Source organism: Podarcis pityusensis (genome assembly GCF_964106645.2).
Source record: "Podarcis pityusensis genome assembly, chromosome: 9".
Classification (NCBI taxonomy): Eukaryota; Metazoa; Chordata; class Lepidosauria; order Squamata; family Lacertidae; genus Podarcis; species Podarcis pityusensis.
The window spans coordinates 54029546-54048053 of record NC_138034.1 but is presented as its reverse complement, the minus strand read 5'-3'; the positions used below and the strand labels follow the sequence as shown (position 1 = coordinate 54048053).

The window sequence follows — 18508 nt, the reverse complement described above, 5'->3', positions numbered from 1 at the left end:
CAATAATAGCTCTGTAACACACAGAGTGGCCCTCTATGCATTGGCTGCAAAAAATATCAGGATAACGCATTTAGATAAAATCCCTGTAAATTGCTGTGGTGACTGGGAGCTTTAATCTGAAATCAAGCTAGATTTAAGCTTGTTGATGTCTTTGGCACCTTCTCTCTCTTACATCATGGATGTCGCCTTATATTATGAATGCATGTTCTGTATTAGTTCATTAGCCCTATCGCCACAAGTTTAGTCAGCTGAACAATAAACTTATGAACTAGAAACTACTGCAGATGGGTGCAATATGGCAGCATCATGGGACGCGTCCTGAATCAACTAATAAAACTCCAATCCCACCCTAAGGGATATAAATACATAAAATAACAAGAACAAAACAATGCTTGCAGAATGCACCTGTCCTGCAATAAACATGGGTCTGGGAGATATCTCCCTCCTTTTCCGCTTTTCTCTTCGCCTTTGACCCCTTCGCTTTCTCCTCCCTTCCCTCCCTCCCTCCCTGAACTCTGCAGCAGGCCGCTGCAAGTCGCCATCGTCACCCAGCTTTTTGCGGCAATCTTTGCGCTGGGGTCTTGGGCAGAGAGAGAGAGATATAGATGAGTTGGGGTGGAGCGCAGCGGAGAGATAAGGCTGGACGGTCAAAGCCAGGGAAGCCCTTTCCCCGGTGACGCAGCGCCTCGGGGGAGTTCTGTCCGGAGCTGGGCGTGCTGATTGCGCCTCCTCTGCCCCGCGGGCGGCCAACCAGAGGCGGAGGAGGAGGCGGCGCCGCGAGGAGGATGTAGCGGGATCCGCGGAGGGAGACTCCAGGGGGCCGCAGAGCGCGCGCAAGGGAGGTTCCGCGTTGCGCACGGCTTCTGTCCGGCGAGCCCGCCCTGATGGAGGATCCCGTTAGTTCGGCGCTGCTGGCGGCCGCCGGGCTGCTGCTGGCGCTGTGGTGGCTGCTGGGCCGCCGCCGCCGGCCGCTGCAGGGGCTCCCGCCGGGTCCCAAGCCGTGGCCTTTGGTGGGCAACTTCGCCTTCGCCTTGCTGCCCAACCCGCTGGTGCGCAAGCGGCTTCTGAACATGGACCGGCAGAAGCAGCTCCCCAAAGGCGAAGGCGGCGCCGGGAGGGAGCAGCAACCGCTGCAGCAGAACCCCCCGCACCTGCTACTCACCGCCCTGGCCAAGATCTACGGCAGCATCTTCAGCCTCTTCGTGGGCAGCCGGCCGCTCATCATGCTCAGCGACTTCGAGGCCGTGCGGGACGCCCTGGTCAACCAGGCCGAGGTCTTCAGCGACCGGCCCAGCATACCCATAGTGGCCCTCCTCTCCAAGAGGAAAGGTAAGGCAAAAAGGGGGCGGCGTGGGGAAGGGCTCAGATCCGCAAAGGGGCAGTTCGGCCGCCCTTCCCCAGGGTCGTGGGTTTGGGGCCCACGTCAGGCAAAAGAGGCCTTCATTGCAGGGGGTGGGGACCCTTGCAGTCCCTTCTAACTCCCCAATTCTCTGATTCTGTGACTCCTGGCAGCTGCATGCATTGGCCTGTGAAGCAGGATGCCAGCGGCCGGGTGAGTGTGGCACCTGTGGCTGGGGTATATAACTTGAATAATAATAAGCCCCCAAGAAGGAAGTCCTATTAGGATTATTGAGTGGCAGGTCCAGCTGCAGGCCTCCCTTGGAGTGCCAGGAGGGAGTGAAATACGACTTTGATTGAGGGGCTTGATGAGACTATTTCTTAGGATTAACAGAGTGCTTTGCATATATTGCCATAAGCCAGATGTTCTTGGGCTTCAACTCCCATCACTCACTGCTGGGAGCTGTGTTCTATAACATCTGGAGGGCACCAGGTTGGCAAAGGCTACTTGAAGCTGTGCATCTAAGCTCCTTGAACATGGTGGGGCATATTTCCTAATATTTCCACTGTCCTGCATGTAATCCTTCCAACAGCTCTGTAAGGTAGGCTAACATTATTGTTGGAGTGTGTTAATGTGGTTTGCCTAAGACTGTGTTGCGAGGAAAACCAGCAGACTTTCAAGACTTGATTACCACAATGTGCTCTATGCTGGGCTTCTGTCACACTTGATCCAGAAGCTGCAGTTAGTGCAGGATGCGGCAGCCCAATTGCTGACAGGAGTGAGACCTTGTGAGCACATAGCACCTGCACTCAGAGATCTGCACTAGTTGCCGGTATATAAGAATGTTGGAATTGTGTTAATTACTTTGCAGTTATTCAGGGGGCTGTAGAGTTCTAAAGTGGAGGAGACCGAGGAAGCGTCTGTGGATGTACAGAAAATGTTCAGCAAAATACGGAACCCTATAGATCTGGTTTTACTCTGGCCATCTGTTGGCGATGCTCATATAAGTGGGAATTGCCAATCTCGCTGGCATCAATCCCTGTAGCACTGGGGTTGCAAACCTTTCTTGGGCCCGTGAGCCCATTTGCAAACTGTCACGGGCATCCCACACAAAAAACACACAACCAAGCACGCACTGTACCCTATTCTGTTGGTAGTGAATGCAAGAATTGTAGAGTTAGAAAGAGTCCAACCCCTTGCAATACAGGAATCTCAGCATGCAGTTCCTCATCCAGTTTGAAACCTTACCGGATCCTGCTTAGCTTTGCAAATGTGCTAGCGGTTTTAGTGCTGCAGCAATAAAGTTTAACAGGAGATAGCTGAGTACTTAACTTCTCAGATAGTTGGCAGTCCTTTAGTAAGAGTAAGATAAGTTACTTCATAGAGGCCTCTGTTGATGCTGCAGGCTGCATCTTTTCTGCATTAACACATGTAGCTGTTTCCAGCATTTCTTTGCCAGCAACACCTGTGTGTTGAAAGCTGCAGACTGTTGTAGCTGACTGCATATGCAGATTTTCTATTGCCTTTCAGGTTTCCCATATAACCTACTGCAAAGGGAAACCACAGGCACCTGTTGTTGAATACTGCGGTATAATATGACAGTGGTGAGAGAGATACGTTTGTGAGTTCTATCCCTATTCAGGATTCTTCTTTCTAACAAAGAAACTTTGCTATCTGATGCTGTGTTTGTTTTTGCAGCTTCCCTGTCAGTCTAAAATAGTTGGAGAGGAGCACCAGATAACTAGGCAATCTCCCAGTTCTGACCAAACAATTCACTTGGACTTGTAAGAAGCGCTGCGGATAAATGTAGTTTCCAAATACACTAACAGGGATTATTGTACAGTCAGCAAACACACACATACACCCCCGCCGTGTAGTCAGGAGTTGCAATTTCGACAGTCTTTGGAAGTTCCCCTCCAAAGTTTCTAGCAGGATGAAAGTAGAGTTTGAAAATATTGAGGCAGTTCTTCAAACGGCTCAGATAAAGAGACAGCTTGCTCCTTGTCTGCATTCTGTTCCTTTATCCCTTGCTTGCCTTCTGTTGCCCGTTTTCATAGTTTCTCTGCTAATTTTGCAAAACAATAAACAAACATAAACTCCCCCTAACGTTCCAGATTAATATTGTGCAACTCTTTTGTATAATCGTACATGTCCAAATTTGGTTCTCCTGGGCAAAGAATAACTGTCTTCTGAAACATAGTCAATTCTTGGTTGTGCAAGTCCAAAAAGCAGCAGCTCTGCCTTCTCAGGTAGCCCAACATCTAGCCTGTTAAGCACCATAGCAGCTTTCAGAGATTTGTACAAGGAACAAAGGAATTTAGAGTAGCTCTCAGTAGCTACTTCAAAAAACGATGCTGCAAAGCTAACATGACTAGAAGCGTTTGCCTTTTAACATGGGACCCATTCCTCTTGTCACCGAGACATTTATACTAAGGAAGTTTTACACTTAGAGGTTTTTGAGCAGAGGTTGGATCATGGATGCTTTTTAGCTGAGATTCCTAAATTGTAGGGGGTTGGACTAGATGACCTTGGGAGCCCCCATTCCGACTCTATGATTCTATAAAATTGAATAAAAACTGCGGGAGGCAGTGAAAGACAGGAGTGCCTGGCGTGCTCTGGTCCATGGGGTCACGAAGAGTCGGACACAACTAAACGACTAAACAACAACAACGTTGCTTTGAAGTAAGCAGAATGATTCCAGCATGTGTCTTAAATTAAGGGCCTTATCTAATTAAAAGGCCCCCTTCTCCCATTGCCACCCTGCTCCCTCCTGATTGGAGGGATGGTATCGGGAAGGGCTCTGAGGAAGGCAGGTTGATGTGGCAGATGGTATTCCTTCAAAAGTCCAGGTCTCAAGCTGTATACAGCTTTGTACTAGGGTTTGTTAAAATGCGTATATTAGTGAAGATAACATACAGAAGTGAATTATATTTTGTGTATATTAAGCAAAGTTGCATATAAACATAGGTATAATAGGAGAAATTTGTGCTAAAATGCTGGTGTATTTTCATGGGGGCTTTTTAAAAATAAAAAATTGCAAACTGATGTGGAAATGTGGAGAACTGAATTGAACACTGGAAAAACGTGAAACTGGGAGAAGCTGAAATTGGCAGATTCACCCATACCTAATCATAAGTGATACCTCTTCAGCAGCTTACTGATAAAAGGGTTGGTGTGGTGTAATGGGATCCCTTGTGGCATTTTCAGCTGGAGCAACCAAATTCATACCCTTGCTTGGTCTCAAAGCCAATTGAGCAAGTTGATACCTTGGCAACAGTGCAACTACAGTTTCATCACAAGTATAAATGCCCTTGGGTATACAATAGATGTGAAGATATGGTACCCTGATAACTTGTTATCAAGACTGTGTGTAAATAATACTATTATGCAAGTTTGGACTTGAACATTGGAGCCAGAGTGTCCAACGTTCATGTGTATTCATACACGCACTACCAAGAGCTTTAGGGTCTTTTGCTAGAGTTAAGGTGTGCGTTTGTCATGAATATCTGTTTACCCTTCACTTTATGCCCACAAGAAGTTCTTGCATAAAATAAATAAAGATTTATTTTATGGTTTATTACATGAAATGAAAGGGACGGAATATATACCGTATTTTTCGCCCTATAGGACGCACCGTCCCATAAGGCGCACCTAGTTTTTTGGGGGGGAAATAAAGGGGGGAAAATTATTTCCCCCCCAGGCACGGGGCTGGGGCGGGGGAAGCCCGAGCTTCCCCCGACCTCAGCCCCCAAACAGACAGCTCTCTGCAAGCCGTGGATACCCAGCGCTGGCTCCCGCTGCTTCCTGAGAGGTCCGCAAAGCCTGGACGCGCTGAGCTCAGCGCGGGCAGGCTTCAGCGTGCAGGCAACTCTCTGCAAGCAGTGGGAGCGCTCCCGCTGCTTGCGGAGAGGTCCACGAAGGCTGGATGCTCTGAGCTCAGCGCGCGCAGGCTTCAGCGTGCAGGCAACTTGCGGAGAGGTCCGCGAAGCCTGGACAAGCTGAGCTCAGTGCGCGCAGGCTTCAGCATGCAGGCAACTCTCTGCAAGCAGCGGGAGCCCAGCACTGGGCTCCCGCTGCTTGCGGAGAGGTGCGTGAAGCCTGGAGAGCGAGAGGGGTTGGTGCGCACCGACCCCTCTCGCTCTCCAGGCTTCAGCGAAAGCCTGCATTCGCCCCATAGGACGCACACACATTTCCCCTTCATTTTTGGAGGGAAAAAAGTGCGTCCTATAGGGCGAAAAATACGGTAAATGCTGCTTGAGACAGAAAAATTGCAATTTTAGCAGGCAGCAAATCCTACAGTTCAATCACATCTGGATCAAAAGAGTGAAAGAACCTCAAAACCTACTGAAAGTGAGCGTGGCAATTTTTCCTGCAGAACCCATGCTACTAGCAAGGCAAGAAATGGAAGGGGGTACCAGTCCTGTAGTGAAGCATAGCGTCAGGCTGGTCCTTGAGAGCATAGAGTGAAAAGGGGTCCATGTTGGAGCTTTGAGAACTAACCAACCATTGAAAATCTAGGGCTTAATTACTATTTTCAGTCAAGGTATTCTAATGGAGAAGGGAAGGGGGTCTTTGAGATGAGCAGTTTTTATAATTCCAATAACTCTGGTAGTTCTGTTGCCTCTTCCTATAATTTTCTATTTTCCATTTTGTACTTTTTTCTGCTTAATTGAATATAATCCTAGTGAGCAATGACTAAACTGGTTATCCTTGTTTGTTTCTTGTCTTACTGTTATCTTGTTATTGCCTAGGTGGGAACCCTTCTTTAATTGGAGTTGTTAAAATTTTGCTGGTAACTAGATGCAATTATCATCATCAACATGTGGGTATCTTTACACAAAGTATTAGAATCACATAATCATCGAGTTGGATGGTACCCAGATCATCATCTTGTCCATCCTCCTGCTGTACATTGGGGAAAAGATTCCTGCATTGCAGAGAGTTGGACTAGATGACCCTTGTGGTTTCATCCAACTCTGCAATTCCGCGATGCTATGATTCAATGAACTTTTTCATAAACCATTCTGAGGTTTTGGGTTGTTGTTGTTTTTTAAAATCAAGCGGTGTGTAAATATTATGAAATAGGTAAAGATAAAGGACCCCTGGATAGTTAAATCCAGTCAAAAGTGACTTTGGACTTGCGGTGCTCATCTCGCTTTCAGGCTGAGGGAGCCAGTGTTTGTCCACAGACAGCTTTCCGAGTCATGTGGCCAGCATGACTAAAATGGTTGTGGCACAACGGGACACCATGACAAGTGCCAGAGCACATGGAAATGCCGTTTACTTTCCTTATTTATCTACTTGCACTGGCATGCTTTTGAACTGCTAGGTTGGGAGAAGCTGGGACAGAGCAACAGGAGCTCACCCTGTCTTGCGGATTCAAACCTCCGACTTTCCGATCGGCAAGCCCAAGAGGCTGAGTAGTTTAGACCACAGCGCCACCCGCATCCCATGAAATGAAATGAAAACTGGGGAGAACCCAGGATTTCCTGTAGTTCAAAGTTTCAAGGTATCTTACAAACAAAACCGAAAACTCTGTTCTCGATTTCAATGTTTTACCCCTTTCTTTTCCTCCAGGTGTGGTTTTTGCCCCTTACGGCCCGGTGTGGAAGAAACAGAGGAAGTTCTCCCATTCAACCCTCCGTCACTTTGGACTAGGAAAGCACAGCTTGGAGCCTAAAATAATCGAAGAATTCAAGTATGTGAAAGCAGAGATCCTGAAGCATGGGGACGAGAAGTTCAACCCCTTCCCCATAATTGGCAACGCCGTGTCGAACGTCATCTGCTCTATGGCCTTTGGCAGGCGCTTTGACTATGACGACGCCAGCCTCAAGACCATGCTGAAGCTCATGTCTCGTGGTCTGGAGCTAAGCCTGAACAGTCACATGATTCTGGTCAACATCTGCCCTTGGCTCTACTACCTCCCAATCTATCCTTTCCGAGTGCTTAGGCAGATTGAGCTGGATATCACGGCCTTCCTGAAGACTATTATCGCACAGCACCGGGAAAGCCTCGATAGCCAGAATCCCCGAGACTTCATCGACATGTACCTCCTTCATGCAGATGAAGAAAGGAAAATAGACAGCGAGAGCAGCTTCACTGAAGACTACCTGTTTTTTATTATTGCGGACCTTTTCATCGCAGGCACAGACACCACATCCAATACCCTTCTCTGGAGTCTGCTTTACATGTCGCTTCACCCACAGGAACAAAGTAAATGTCATTCTTTCTCCAGTGGCTGATTCTTAATTGGGTTTGCTCTTATTATGCAAGCTATCCATTTTGGGGGTTTTTCCACAGCATTGTTCGGAAGAACTGGGTGTATAATATGGCCACAGCTGCACCCTTCTGATCAAATCTTGCATGGAAAACAATCACCCGCTGCCTCTAACAGGGAACACAGTACTTTGGTGCTGAAAGGCTATCCATGGGTACTAGTCAAAATGATGTCCCCCTCCCTCTCTAGGCACACACACACCAACACACAGGGCTGCCACCCCTGTTGCTCACTCTGCTTGCCAACCACACCCCCTCACCTCACCCCTTCCCTCACACCTGGGTGACCAAACCCCCCCTTGCTTTAGACTTCGCCCACGTCCCCTCACAGCTTGCCCCAATCCTCGCTCCCTTTTAAAGGAGGGTGGGAGGCGTTTCAGAGAGTGGTCCGGCAAACTCCTCTCTGAAGCATCTGTCCCATTCTGTTATGTCTCGCTGCGACTGTGTTTAATATAGGGCACCTCCCCCCCTCCTTCAAACAGCTTGCCTTGGCCAGTGGCCACCTGTGCTGCTCGCTTGCCTGCCTGCCTGCTATTCTCTCATGCTACAGTGTAAAGACAGCTTTCCATTTTTATCTATCTATCTATGAGGCAGTATATACCTCTGAATTGTAGTAGCCGATGGAGGGAGCAGTTGTTCTCAGGTCTTCCTTTGGGGCTTGTTGCCATAGGCATCTGGTTGGCCATGTCAGGAGTTCAGCCTACACTCGAGTAAGACCCCGGCAGAGACACATGCCCGACTGGCATGTTCTCTCCCTCCTGGTCGATTGTTCCAGAGCTTCGTAAGCTTTCTTCAGTCCGAACATCGCAGCGACCGATGCCAACCAACACTGGCACATTTAGAGATCCGCAGAGTTTGTGCATCATGCGCGTGACAGACCTCAACAATTCAGCATTTTGACTAATCTACTTTATCTACATATAAACACACACGGAGCACTGCAACATGGCTCCCTCTCTCTATAGCATCAGACAGCAAAGAGAAAAAGAACAAAGGACAGTAGTCCCACTTCACGGAACACAGTAATACAAACATCCAGTCTCAGTCACTTCCCACTCTTTTGGAGTCAAAACATATACTGTCATGTGATAGACAAAAATCCAATGACTGCAATCATAGATCAGGAATTCTAACAGGCCACTGGGGGAATAGGGTCCTGAGCTAAATGAGGCTCTGGTTGGATCCATGAGGGCTCTTACTATGTTCTTATAGGAACCCAAAACAGGGTCACTGAGGAAAAAGCAGATAGATATGGGCATGCTTTTGTGAATCCTGAGGTAGAGACAAAAAGCAAACTTCAAAATGACAACTCCCCCACCCACTCACACCTAAAGTTCAATGAGTACTGGACATAGAATCATTGAACTGCAGAGTTGGAAGCAACCCCAGTGGTCCTTTAGTTCAACCCATGCAATGCAGGAATTTCAGCCAAAGCATCCATGACAGATGGCCATCTAAACTTGGCTTAAAATCCTCCAAGGAAGGGGAGTCCACCACCTTCCGAGGGAGACTGTTCAGCTCTTCCCACCAGAAAGTTCTTCCTAACATTTAGTTGGAATTTCCTTTCTTGTAACTTGAATCCATTGGTTTGGGTTATACCCTCCAGAGCAGGAGAAAACAAGCTTGCTCCATCCTCCATGTGACAGATATTTGAAGATGGCCATCGTATCTCCTCTCAGTCTCCTGTTTCCCAGGCTAAACATTCCCAACTCCCTCAACCATTCCTCATAAGGCTTGGTTTCCAGACATGCTTGTTGTTTTCGAGAGCATGGCATTTTGAGTGTTGGTGGAGAAAGAAAAACTGGAAACCAAGGAGGAATAGCAAATTGGATTCCTTGAGACTCTAACAGCTTATAGCAGGGCTGGGAACTTGTTTGGCCTTTGAGGTATTGTTGGACTCTAACTCCCATCAGCCTCAGCCAGCATGGCCAATGATCAGGGATGATGGGAGTTGTAGCTGCAGGCAGAAATAGTGTTTCTGTGTTTTAATACATTTCTTCTCCTCTGCCACAACATTCTCTAACCCACTCCCCAATTCTGTAAAAAAAAACTGGACAGTTTCAAGTAGATGGCTGCAGATGGGGTTGATTTTAATAAGTTATTATACATACAGAGCCAGATTTTCTTACTACTGGGTTTGTATGTCTCATGGGGCAAAGACCTAGAGTATCCTTGGAGTCAGGTTATATTAAATATTATATTAAATAATAGTTGGGTTATATTAAAAGTGTAAAGTTGGTTTTAATGGTCACCTAATGTTTTTAATATATTCCAGCTTTTATTCATTCTCTTTCCACCCCATAGCCATTTCGATTTCTAAATCACATAGCTGTGATGAGAACCTAAAATCAGTCAATTTTACTTCTTGGAGTACATTTAAAGCTTTCTGTTTCCCAAAAGTTGATTCTCTTAGTTCCTTCCAGAAAACAGACAGCTGCGTTTTGAGTGTTTGTTAGATGCGTAGTGGCATGAATGTCAAAAGATGATGGTGTGATGGCAGTCTGTGGTACACAAAGCTCTCTGAAAGGTGTTAACATAACCTTCACTGTAAAGACCTTTTCTAATCTTATCTAATTCAGATAGAGTTACATTTATTGTACCGTGGCTAAAGTCACTTCCAGACAATCTGTTTATTGAGCATCCATCCTGTTTAGTGTGGCAAAGTTTTGGGGGATGTTAGGTGACGTTGGCTACTTATTGAACATTTGTTCTGCTCTGTGTGCAGAATAGCTGACCGCATGTCAAGCAATTTCCATCCCATACTTTCCAGTGCATTTCCCCATCACTTTCCTTATTGCAAAAAGCCTGACTGTATGTGTGCAAGAGCCCAGCAAACTTTTACTGCATAACCTGAATTTGCTAGTATATGATTAAATCCCACCTGAAAATAGCAAAAATCTGGAAGTGCCCTTAAGTCGAGCATGTTTAGGATCACAGCAGTAATACTTCTGATTGTAGACACTGGAGGGCAGTGTTTGACATGCAATTAGTATTTAATTTGTTAAAAGAGAGAGGTCTGAGTGTAATCTCTCTCTTCTTCTTTTTGCAGCCTTGCTCACTAATCCCAGAAGTGCATGATGCCATCATAGAAACCTAATGTAAAGTAAATAAATTGCATAAAGCCCATTTAGCTAGGGTTGCCTAATTTGAAGAACAAAAAGGAGGCGACACTCATTTTAAATGCCCCTACTATAAGTAGGCTATAGAAGCTGTAATATATTGCTGAGAGGGGCAGGAGAAGAGAAGAGGAAAGCCTTCATCCACCAGCTATGTCTATGTCTCATCCAGAAAGTATAGCCAGAGACATTTTGGCAAATTTAACAAAATCCACCTGGACAGAAATTTTACCCCTGAAAAAGAGGATGTGTCCTGGAAAAAGAGGACACGTGGCAACCCTAATTTAGCCATTTAGTCCCAGTGCTCATCTTACTGTCTCTTGTTTTGCACAGAAAAGGTCCAGGAAGAAATTGATTTGGTCATTGGGCGCAATAGGCCTCCTACCCTTGTGGACAAGGCACGTATGCCCTTCACAGAAGCAACCATCATGGAAGTTCAAAGGATGACGGTGGTTGTACCTCTTTCAATTCCTCGAATGGCCTCAGAAACTACAGGTAAGCGTTTTTGATAGGCTGCTGCTCTCACATTTTGGTACGAGTTCATTTAGCCAAAAGCTGATTTTCACATTGGAGAGAAACAAGGAAGGCTGAAATTTGAACAAGCTTTCTTTATACTAGGTCTATCCTTTTAGGTCTTTTGGTCTATCCTAGATTGGCAGCAGCTTTCCAGGGTTGCCAGGGACAGGAGAGTCTGAAGTTTTACAGGCAAATTGCCCATTATCACATTTTTATCTGCTTTATGGAGCAATACTAGAGCTGAAGTGAGAATGGACTGTGGTCAGGCTTAAGAGAACCAATGTGGTGTAGTGGTTAAGAGCGGTAGACTCGTAATCTGGTGAACCAGGTTCGCGTCTCCGCTCCTCCACATTCAGCTGCTGGGTGACCTTGGGCCAGTCACACTTCTCTGAAGTCTCTCAGCCCCACTCACCTCACAGAGTGTTTGTTGTGGGGGAGGAAGGGAAAGGAGAATGTTAGCTGCTTTGAGACTCCTTCGGCTAGTGATAAAGCGGGATATCAAATCCAAAGTCTTCTTAAGTGCTTGAACTGTTGTGCACCTCCAGGCATTGCACATGTAGTAGATACTTCATTAATGAGCTGCTTTTGCAACTAGTCAAGTCACCCAGGGCTGATTTTCAGCTGCTGTAAACTGCAGCTTGGACTTTGCAGTGTTGCTTCACGGGGTGTGCTCCTCCTTTAGGTCAGATGGTATCTGTTAGCAGCTGACAAACTTAAAGCAAGCAACCCCTGTGTTTACAAAGTGCTCTGATAACAAAGGGGCTGTGTTTTTTGGTAAGCTTTTCGTTTTCTGTGCCCTTGGTGAGGGTTTTATTTGCCCCTTCCCGCTCCTAGAGAAGTCCACAATACCATTTTAATGGCACGTAGAAATAAACAAGCATGCATTCTCTCAGTCACGAAGCGACACTTTCCCACAAACCAAACCAACCCAAACACAAGTATTTTATGTTCCTGTGATTAATATGTCTGTGTGTAAAATATTTCTGTAAGGGTAATGCCATTTATTAATTTGTGTCCCTCTCTGGTTGTGTATATGTTGTTGTTTTAAGTTCTCCAGGGCTACACTATTCCAAAGGGCAGTATAATCATTCCAAACTTGTGGTCCGTGCACCGAGATCCCAACATATGGGAGAATCCGGATGATTTCCACCCAGCAAGGTTTCTGGATGAAAATGGCCAGCTCATCAAAAAAGAAACATTTATTCCTTTTGGAATTGGTAATTCAACTCTGTTTGGTGTGTGTAAGGAGGGATGGGGTTGCAGATGGTGGGGACACCATCTCTTGATAGTAAAGGTAAAGGGACCCCTGACCATTAGGTCCAGTTGTGACTGACTCTGGGGTTGCAGTGCTCATCTTGCTTTATTGGCCGAGAGAGCCAGCGCACAGCTTCCGGGTCATGTGGCCAGCATGACTAAGCTGCTTCTGGTGAACCAGAGGAGCGCACAGAAACGCCGTTTACCTTCCCACCTTATTTATCTACTTGCACTTTGACGTGCTTCCGAACTGCTAGGTTGGCAGGAGCAGGGACTGAGCAATGGGAGCGAACCCTGTCGTGGGGATTCGAACTGCAGTAGGACATCTTTAAAGCAGTGTACATTAAGTATTGTATGTTCAGCATTTATGAAGGCCAGGAAAATGCTTGCTGGTCTCTCTCTTATTTATTTTTACTTTATTTTATTAGGATTTATATACTGCCCTTCATCATAAGATCTCAGAGTGGTTCACAGTCTATTATAGTCTATTACAGAGGAGGACAGGCTTCAGGCTTTGTTTTACTAAAACTCCCAAGGTTTAAAGTGGTTCAAAAGTTAAAGAACAGGATTTACCTCTGAGCACATTCTAATTCTAGGAATTTGCTTTCAGTACCAGAACTGAACGGAGCTCATAGTCATTCGACACAATAGTCTGCTCCTCCTGCTGCTTTCTTCATTTCAGCAGCCTAATTTAGTTGGGAAGTTATTTTTTGTTGCGGTTGTTGCTATTGTTGGAAACCCTTCCCAGTCAAATCACCCAGAGTTCAACAGGGAGATTCTAAGCTACCTTCTGCCCATCTCTGGTCTATTAAGTTATATTTAGCTGTCTTATATGGGACAGGATCCAGCAAAACCAGTTTAGTCTGATAGTGAATAAAGAGGATTATTTTATACCATTTCTTTTCAGGGGTCTTTGTGCTTAATAAATTTGGAACTGCCTTAATGGATTTATAAAAGCCTGGTTATCATAGCGTACGTCCTGGACCTTGTAGCATTTCTTTCTTTCCTTTTTAAAAAATGAATCATAGAATCATAGACTCATAGAATCATAGAGTTGGAAGAGACCACAAGGGCCATCGAGTCCAACCCCCTGCCAAGCAGGAAACACCATCAGAGCACTCCTGACATATGGTTGTCAAGTCTCTGCTTAAAGACCTCCAAAGAAGGAGACTCCACCACACGCTTTGGCAGCAAATTCCACTGTCGAACAGCTCTTACTGTCAGGAAGTTCTTCCTAATGTTTAGGTGGAATCTTCTTTCTTGTAGTTTGGATCCATTGCTCCGTGTCCGCTTCTCTGGAGCAGCAGAAAACAACCTTTCTCCCTCCTCTATGTGACATCCTTTTATATATTTGAACATGGCTATCATATCACCCCTTAACCTCCTCTTCTCCAGGCTAAACATGCCCAGCTCCCTTAGCCGTTCCTCATAAGGCATCGTTTCCAGGCCTTTGACCATTTTGGTTGCCCTCCTCTGGACACGTTCCAGTTTGTCAGTGTCCTTCTTGAACTGTGGTGCCCAGAACTGGACACAGTACTCCAGGTGAGGTCTGACCAGAGCAGAATACAGTGGCACTATTACTTCCCTTGATCTAGATGCTATACTCCTATTGATGCAGCCCAGAATTGCATCAATGGAAATGGATTCCCACAGAGATTATTAATATTTATTTAAACTGTGAAGTTTCCCCCCCTTTCATCTCTCTCACCCACTTTGCTTTCCTTTTCAGGAAAACGTGTGTGCATGGGAGAACAACTTGCCAAGATGGAGCTGTTCTTGATGTTTGTGAGCCTCCTGCAAAATTTCACATTTCAATTTCCCGAAGACATGGAGAAGCCATCGATGGCAGGAAGATTTGGCCTGACTTTAGCTCCACTTCCATTCAACATCATTGCCTTAAAGAGATGAAGGAACCTCAGACAAGAACACTGCATGAAGTTTGTATTACTCTTACGAAAATTCAGGGCTATTATATGAAATGCACTTCAGTAACAAAATCGCCAACCCTGAGCAGGGATGGGAAACCTGCAGCCCACAGGGTACCCACAGGCTCATAAAGCACTTTCCCCTTAGCCTGTGGGCTCTTCCATTAAATGTGTTGAAACTTTTTGAATGCGGAAAAGGAATAAAAGCTTCTAGTCTTCGAAGTTGCCGGACGACAAGTGACAACTGGTGCAGAGACTGTTAATGGAAGTGTCAGGCATTGAGTGGCTTTTTATATTTGCTTAGAAATGAAGGAGGAAAAACATAAAAATTCAGTTTTACATACAACAACAGTGGGTATCTCTCTGTTATACAGGAGTCGTGACATCCTTTAAAATGGCCACATTGAAGGTACAGAGAGATGTATAATAAAAACAGGATTTGCTGTGGTTTTTGCTCCTGTGGGGTGAGTCTGACTTCTATCCGCCTTCACTGTGAAAAGAGCAGCCTTACACATCCCTGATTCAAGTCTTCAGGGTTGCCCTTCCCTCATGTTTCAGACTGATTGACTGCTTTTCTTTCTTTTAACTTTCAAAGCATTGAGTGTGCATTTGTTCCATTAAATGTGCATTTTGTCCCCTTTAATACTAAAAACATAGAAGCATTTCTGAAGTGTTGAAAACTCTAGCGGAGGTGGGTTAGTGATGTCACCGTTCCAGACAATCAGTGCTGTGCACAGCTGGTTTCTCAGAACATAAAGAAGAGCCTGCTGGCCCATCTAGTCCAGCACCCTGTTCTCACAGGGGTCAACTAGATGTCTGTGGGAAACCAGCAAGCAGGATTTCAGCCGAAGAAATCTCACCTCTCCTGTGGTTTCCAGCAACTGGTATTCAGAAGCATTGCTGCCTTCAACCATACAGAATCTCTTTCCTCTTCGTCCAAGGAGGGAGAAGATCACTTCCACAGGAGGCTCACAGCTCAAATTATATATACACCTGTAGGTACACGAGGTTTGTCTCTTGGTACCTCTGTTTATTCCTGCTAATGGGGATATGAAGGCACAAACGGTAATGCATGGATCCACACACAACAGGAACATTTTGTGTGTGTGGTTAGCATGAATTTAGGCAATTGCATTCCTTCACTGTGCTATCTGTGTGCATCTGAAATACGGTAATTTTAAATAAGGGCCATCTAGGAAGATGGCTGGCACATAACAGTTCCCCCAGACACATGCATGTATGATAATAATACATGCATATCCTGGGAGGTAAAGCCATACTGCCAAAGCCTTGGGCTGGCCTTTTTGGCAGAGGATAAGCTGCTTTGATATAATCATGGAGTTCATTTCCAATTCATTTCCAGGAAGTAGTGACTTGAGACAAACGGGGTAGGAGCTTATGAATCAACACTGTGCAGGTATGAGCTACAGAAAGCCTGCAGTGCAGAGAAACCTTTAGGAAAGGGGACTTGGACTCCTTGGGCCATTCTTGGTTAACTGGAAACTTCAATGGAAAAACTAAAATTGCACTGCTAATTTTCAGCTGACTACTGTTAAACAGCCAGAGTGTGGCAGGGGCAACATGGCTGGCAATGCAACTGATTCTTTGTATGGCATGTAAGCCCTCTTGTAATAAGGCAGCCTTTTTAATGAAGCACTTTATAATTTTGTCAGGATCCAAAGATCTGTATTTCTATATTTTAGTAGTTGTTAAGAGCCTCATGAATGATAATATATATTACATGGATTGCCTATATCTTGCTGATGTTTACCTTGCCTGCTTTATTTCTTCCCTTTCCCCCATGAAAAACAAAACAAAATGAATGCCTTGTTTAGAATTTTAGTATGGAATATATAATTGCTGTTAGAAACTAGCATTTGAGATCATTGCTATTTTTAAAAGGTGCCTATCTTTCTAAATACAGCCTGAGATCTGTTTCTCAGTACGAATCTTTGTCTAAATAAACCTTTTTATTTTAAAAGCAATACTGTCTGGAAGCCGATTTTGCTTTTTAAACAGATATTTTGAGCATCTATTATTACCTGGTTTCTTATTGGTCCCTCAAATAGATATTTCGAGTGAGTACTGTAAGTTTATGTAGCCAAAACAATACCATCACTGCACATAAGGGGAGTTATCAGAAGGCTTAGAGAAACCCTGAGATTTGCAGATATACAAAAAATAGAGGGAGGACTCTGTTTTTGAAACTGGTGAGGAATGAATATGCTTTTTTGCAGGAGGACTGGAATGGCGATGTGGGAAGGAGGACATGCTAGGGATCTCTTAACAAAAAGTCCTGTTCCAATTATTCTTTCTAGGAAACCACAAACAAAGTGGTTTACAAAGTGCTACAAAACAGATATGCCTTCAAATTATTTCTAAATCCACCATATAATTTTAAATATATGCTAATGAGCTGCTGAGCTGGATCAGCTGTTGCTGTAGCGACTGGCTGGAAAAGCTGCACCCTAGCATAGGAACACAGGAAGTTGTCTTGTACCAACTTCTACTCCATCTAGCTCAGTATTGTCTACAGTGGTGGGCAGCAGCTCTCCAGAGGGTCTCTCCCGACTCTTCTAGGAGATCCTGGGGACTGAAACTGGGACCTTATGCGCTCAAAGCAGATGCTGTACCACTGAGCTGTGACTCTTCTCATAATTTAGGGTACCTCACATGACAGTAAGTCCCAAATGTCATAGCACACTTGCTTAGCAGCTGAGATCTTGGGGTGAATGGCAGGTAATAAATTGTAATAATAATAGACAACTGGATCATCTGGCAGTGTTTAATGCAAGTGGGCACACACACAGAGACAATGTGTGCTGGGAATAATAATAATACAGTGGTACCTTGGGTTAAGTACTTAATTCGTTCCGGAGGTCTGTTCTTAACCTGAAACTGTTCTTAACCTGAAGCACCACTTTAGCTAATGGGGCCTCCCGCTGCTGCCGCACCACCGGAGCACGATTTCTGTTCTCATCCTGAAGCAAAGTTCTTAACCCGAGGTACTATTTCTGGGTTAGTGGAGTCTGTAACGTGAAGCGTCTGTAACCTGAGGTACCACTGTAATGTGTGCTGCACTGTTTTCAAGTGGAATCCTGTTGGATGTTGTAGGAAACAAGAACGCTGGCCTGGATATAGCTTGGATGTGATCTAGAAAAACTCTTTATGTTCTTGCTACAAATTTTTAATTGCTGTACTTTTAAAAGTGTATAAAATATTTCAGTTGACTGATGGCTATCTCCTGAACATCTCAGCCTGATTTACTTAGAATCAAAGCAACCTTTGATTGCACTGTAACTTTTAAGTGTGCACTCCTATGAGCTGGATGTAATCCTCTTGCTGGAAATGGCATCCTTGTGCAATATTCATCTTTGAACTGCCCTGGAACTCATCACGTACTTGTTAATTTTATGCCAATTACAAATAGTGCTGTCCTTTGGCTTATGATGCTGTTATGTATCTCTCCTTCCTTTGAAAGTTCTCTATCCCCCCCCCCACCCCCCACCCCCACTATAACTGTAGAGTCGATTCTGCAAAGGTATAGTTTGCAAAAGTTTAGCACAATCTGTAATGCAGGTGAAGGAGATAATTTCTCAACACCCCTTGTTTCTGCAAATATTACTCAGGCACCCCGCAAAACACTCTCATCCATAAGAAACTTAACCCTTCTGTAGAAGTGCGGAGCACGTGACAATATACTAACAGCCAAGAGGTTTGGATTTCTGCAGCTAGTACTGATTATGGTACTGCCAGAATGTGGCAGCTAAACTGGTGACTTGGAGTGGCCGCCAAGACCGTATAACACCCATCCTGAAAGACCTACATTGGCTCCCAGTACATTTCTGAGCACAATTCAAAGTGTTGCTGCTGACCTTTAAAGCCCTAAACAGCCTTGGCCCAGTATACCTGAAGGAGCGTCTCCACCCCCATCATTCAGCTTGGACACTGAGGTCCAGGTCTGAGGGTCTTCTGGCGGTTCCCTCACTGTGAGAAGTGAGGTTACAGGGAACCAGGCAGAGGGCCTTCTCGGTAGTGGCACCCGCCCTGTGGAACATCCTCCCATCAGATGTCAAGGAAAT

At 45.3% G+C, this 18508-nt stretch overlaps 1 protein-coding gene across 3 annotated transcripts; it reads left to right on the top strand.

Moving 5' to 3' along the window:
- The first annotated feature begins 509 nt into the window (after window positions 1-509).
- Window positions 510-16411, top strand: CYP2U1 (cytochrome P450 family 2 subfamily U member 1). Of its 3 annotated transcripts, XM_081020444.1 has the most exons (6): window positions 512-1329; window positions 6917-7552; window positions 11065-11226; window positions 12297-12464; window positions 14231-14438; window positions 14801-16411. In XM_081020444.1, the coding sequence occupies exons 1-5, from the start codon at window positions 885-887 to the stop codon at window positions 14407-14409; spliced, it is 1590 nt and encodes a 529-aa protein (XP_080876570.1). In that variant the 5' UTR covers window positions 512-884; the 3' UTR covers window positions 14410-14438; window positions 14801-16411. The 3 variants fall into 3 exon arrangements, with proteins under 3 accessions (XP_080876571.1, XP_080876570.1, XP_080876569.1); XM_081020445.1 differs by lacking the exons at window positions 14231-14438; window positions 14801-16411 and adding an exon at window positions 12820-13489 and having other exon boundaries at window positions 510-1329; window positions 12297-12503; XM_081020443.1 differs by having other exon boundaries at window positions 513-1329; window positions 14231-16411.
- The last annotated feature ends 2097 nt before the right edge of the window (window positions 16412-18508 follow it).

Coding starts and splice junctions, on each gene's coding strand:
- CYP2U1 (XM_081020444.1), top strand. CDS start 885: ATGGAGGATCCCGTTAGTTCGGCGCTGCTGGCGGCCGCCGGGCTGCTG. Junction 7,553..11,064: donor GCTTCACCCACAGGAACAAA/GTAAATGTCATT, acceptor TGTTTTGCACAG/AAAAGGTCCAGGAAGAAATT. Junction 12,465..14,230: donor ATTTATTCCTTTTGGAATTG/GTAATTCAACTC, acceptor TTTCCTTTTCAG/GAAAACGTGTGTGCATGGGA.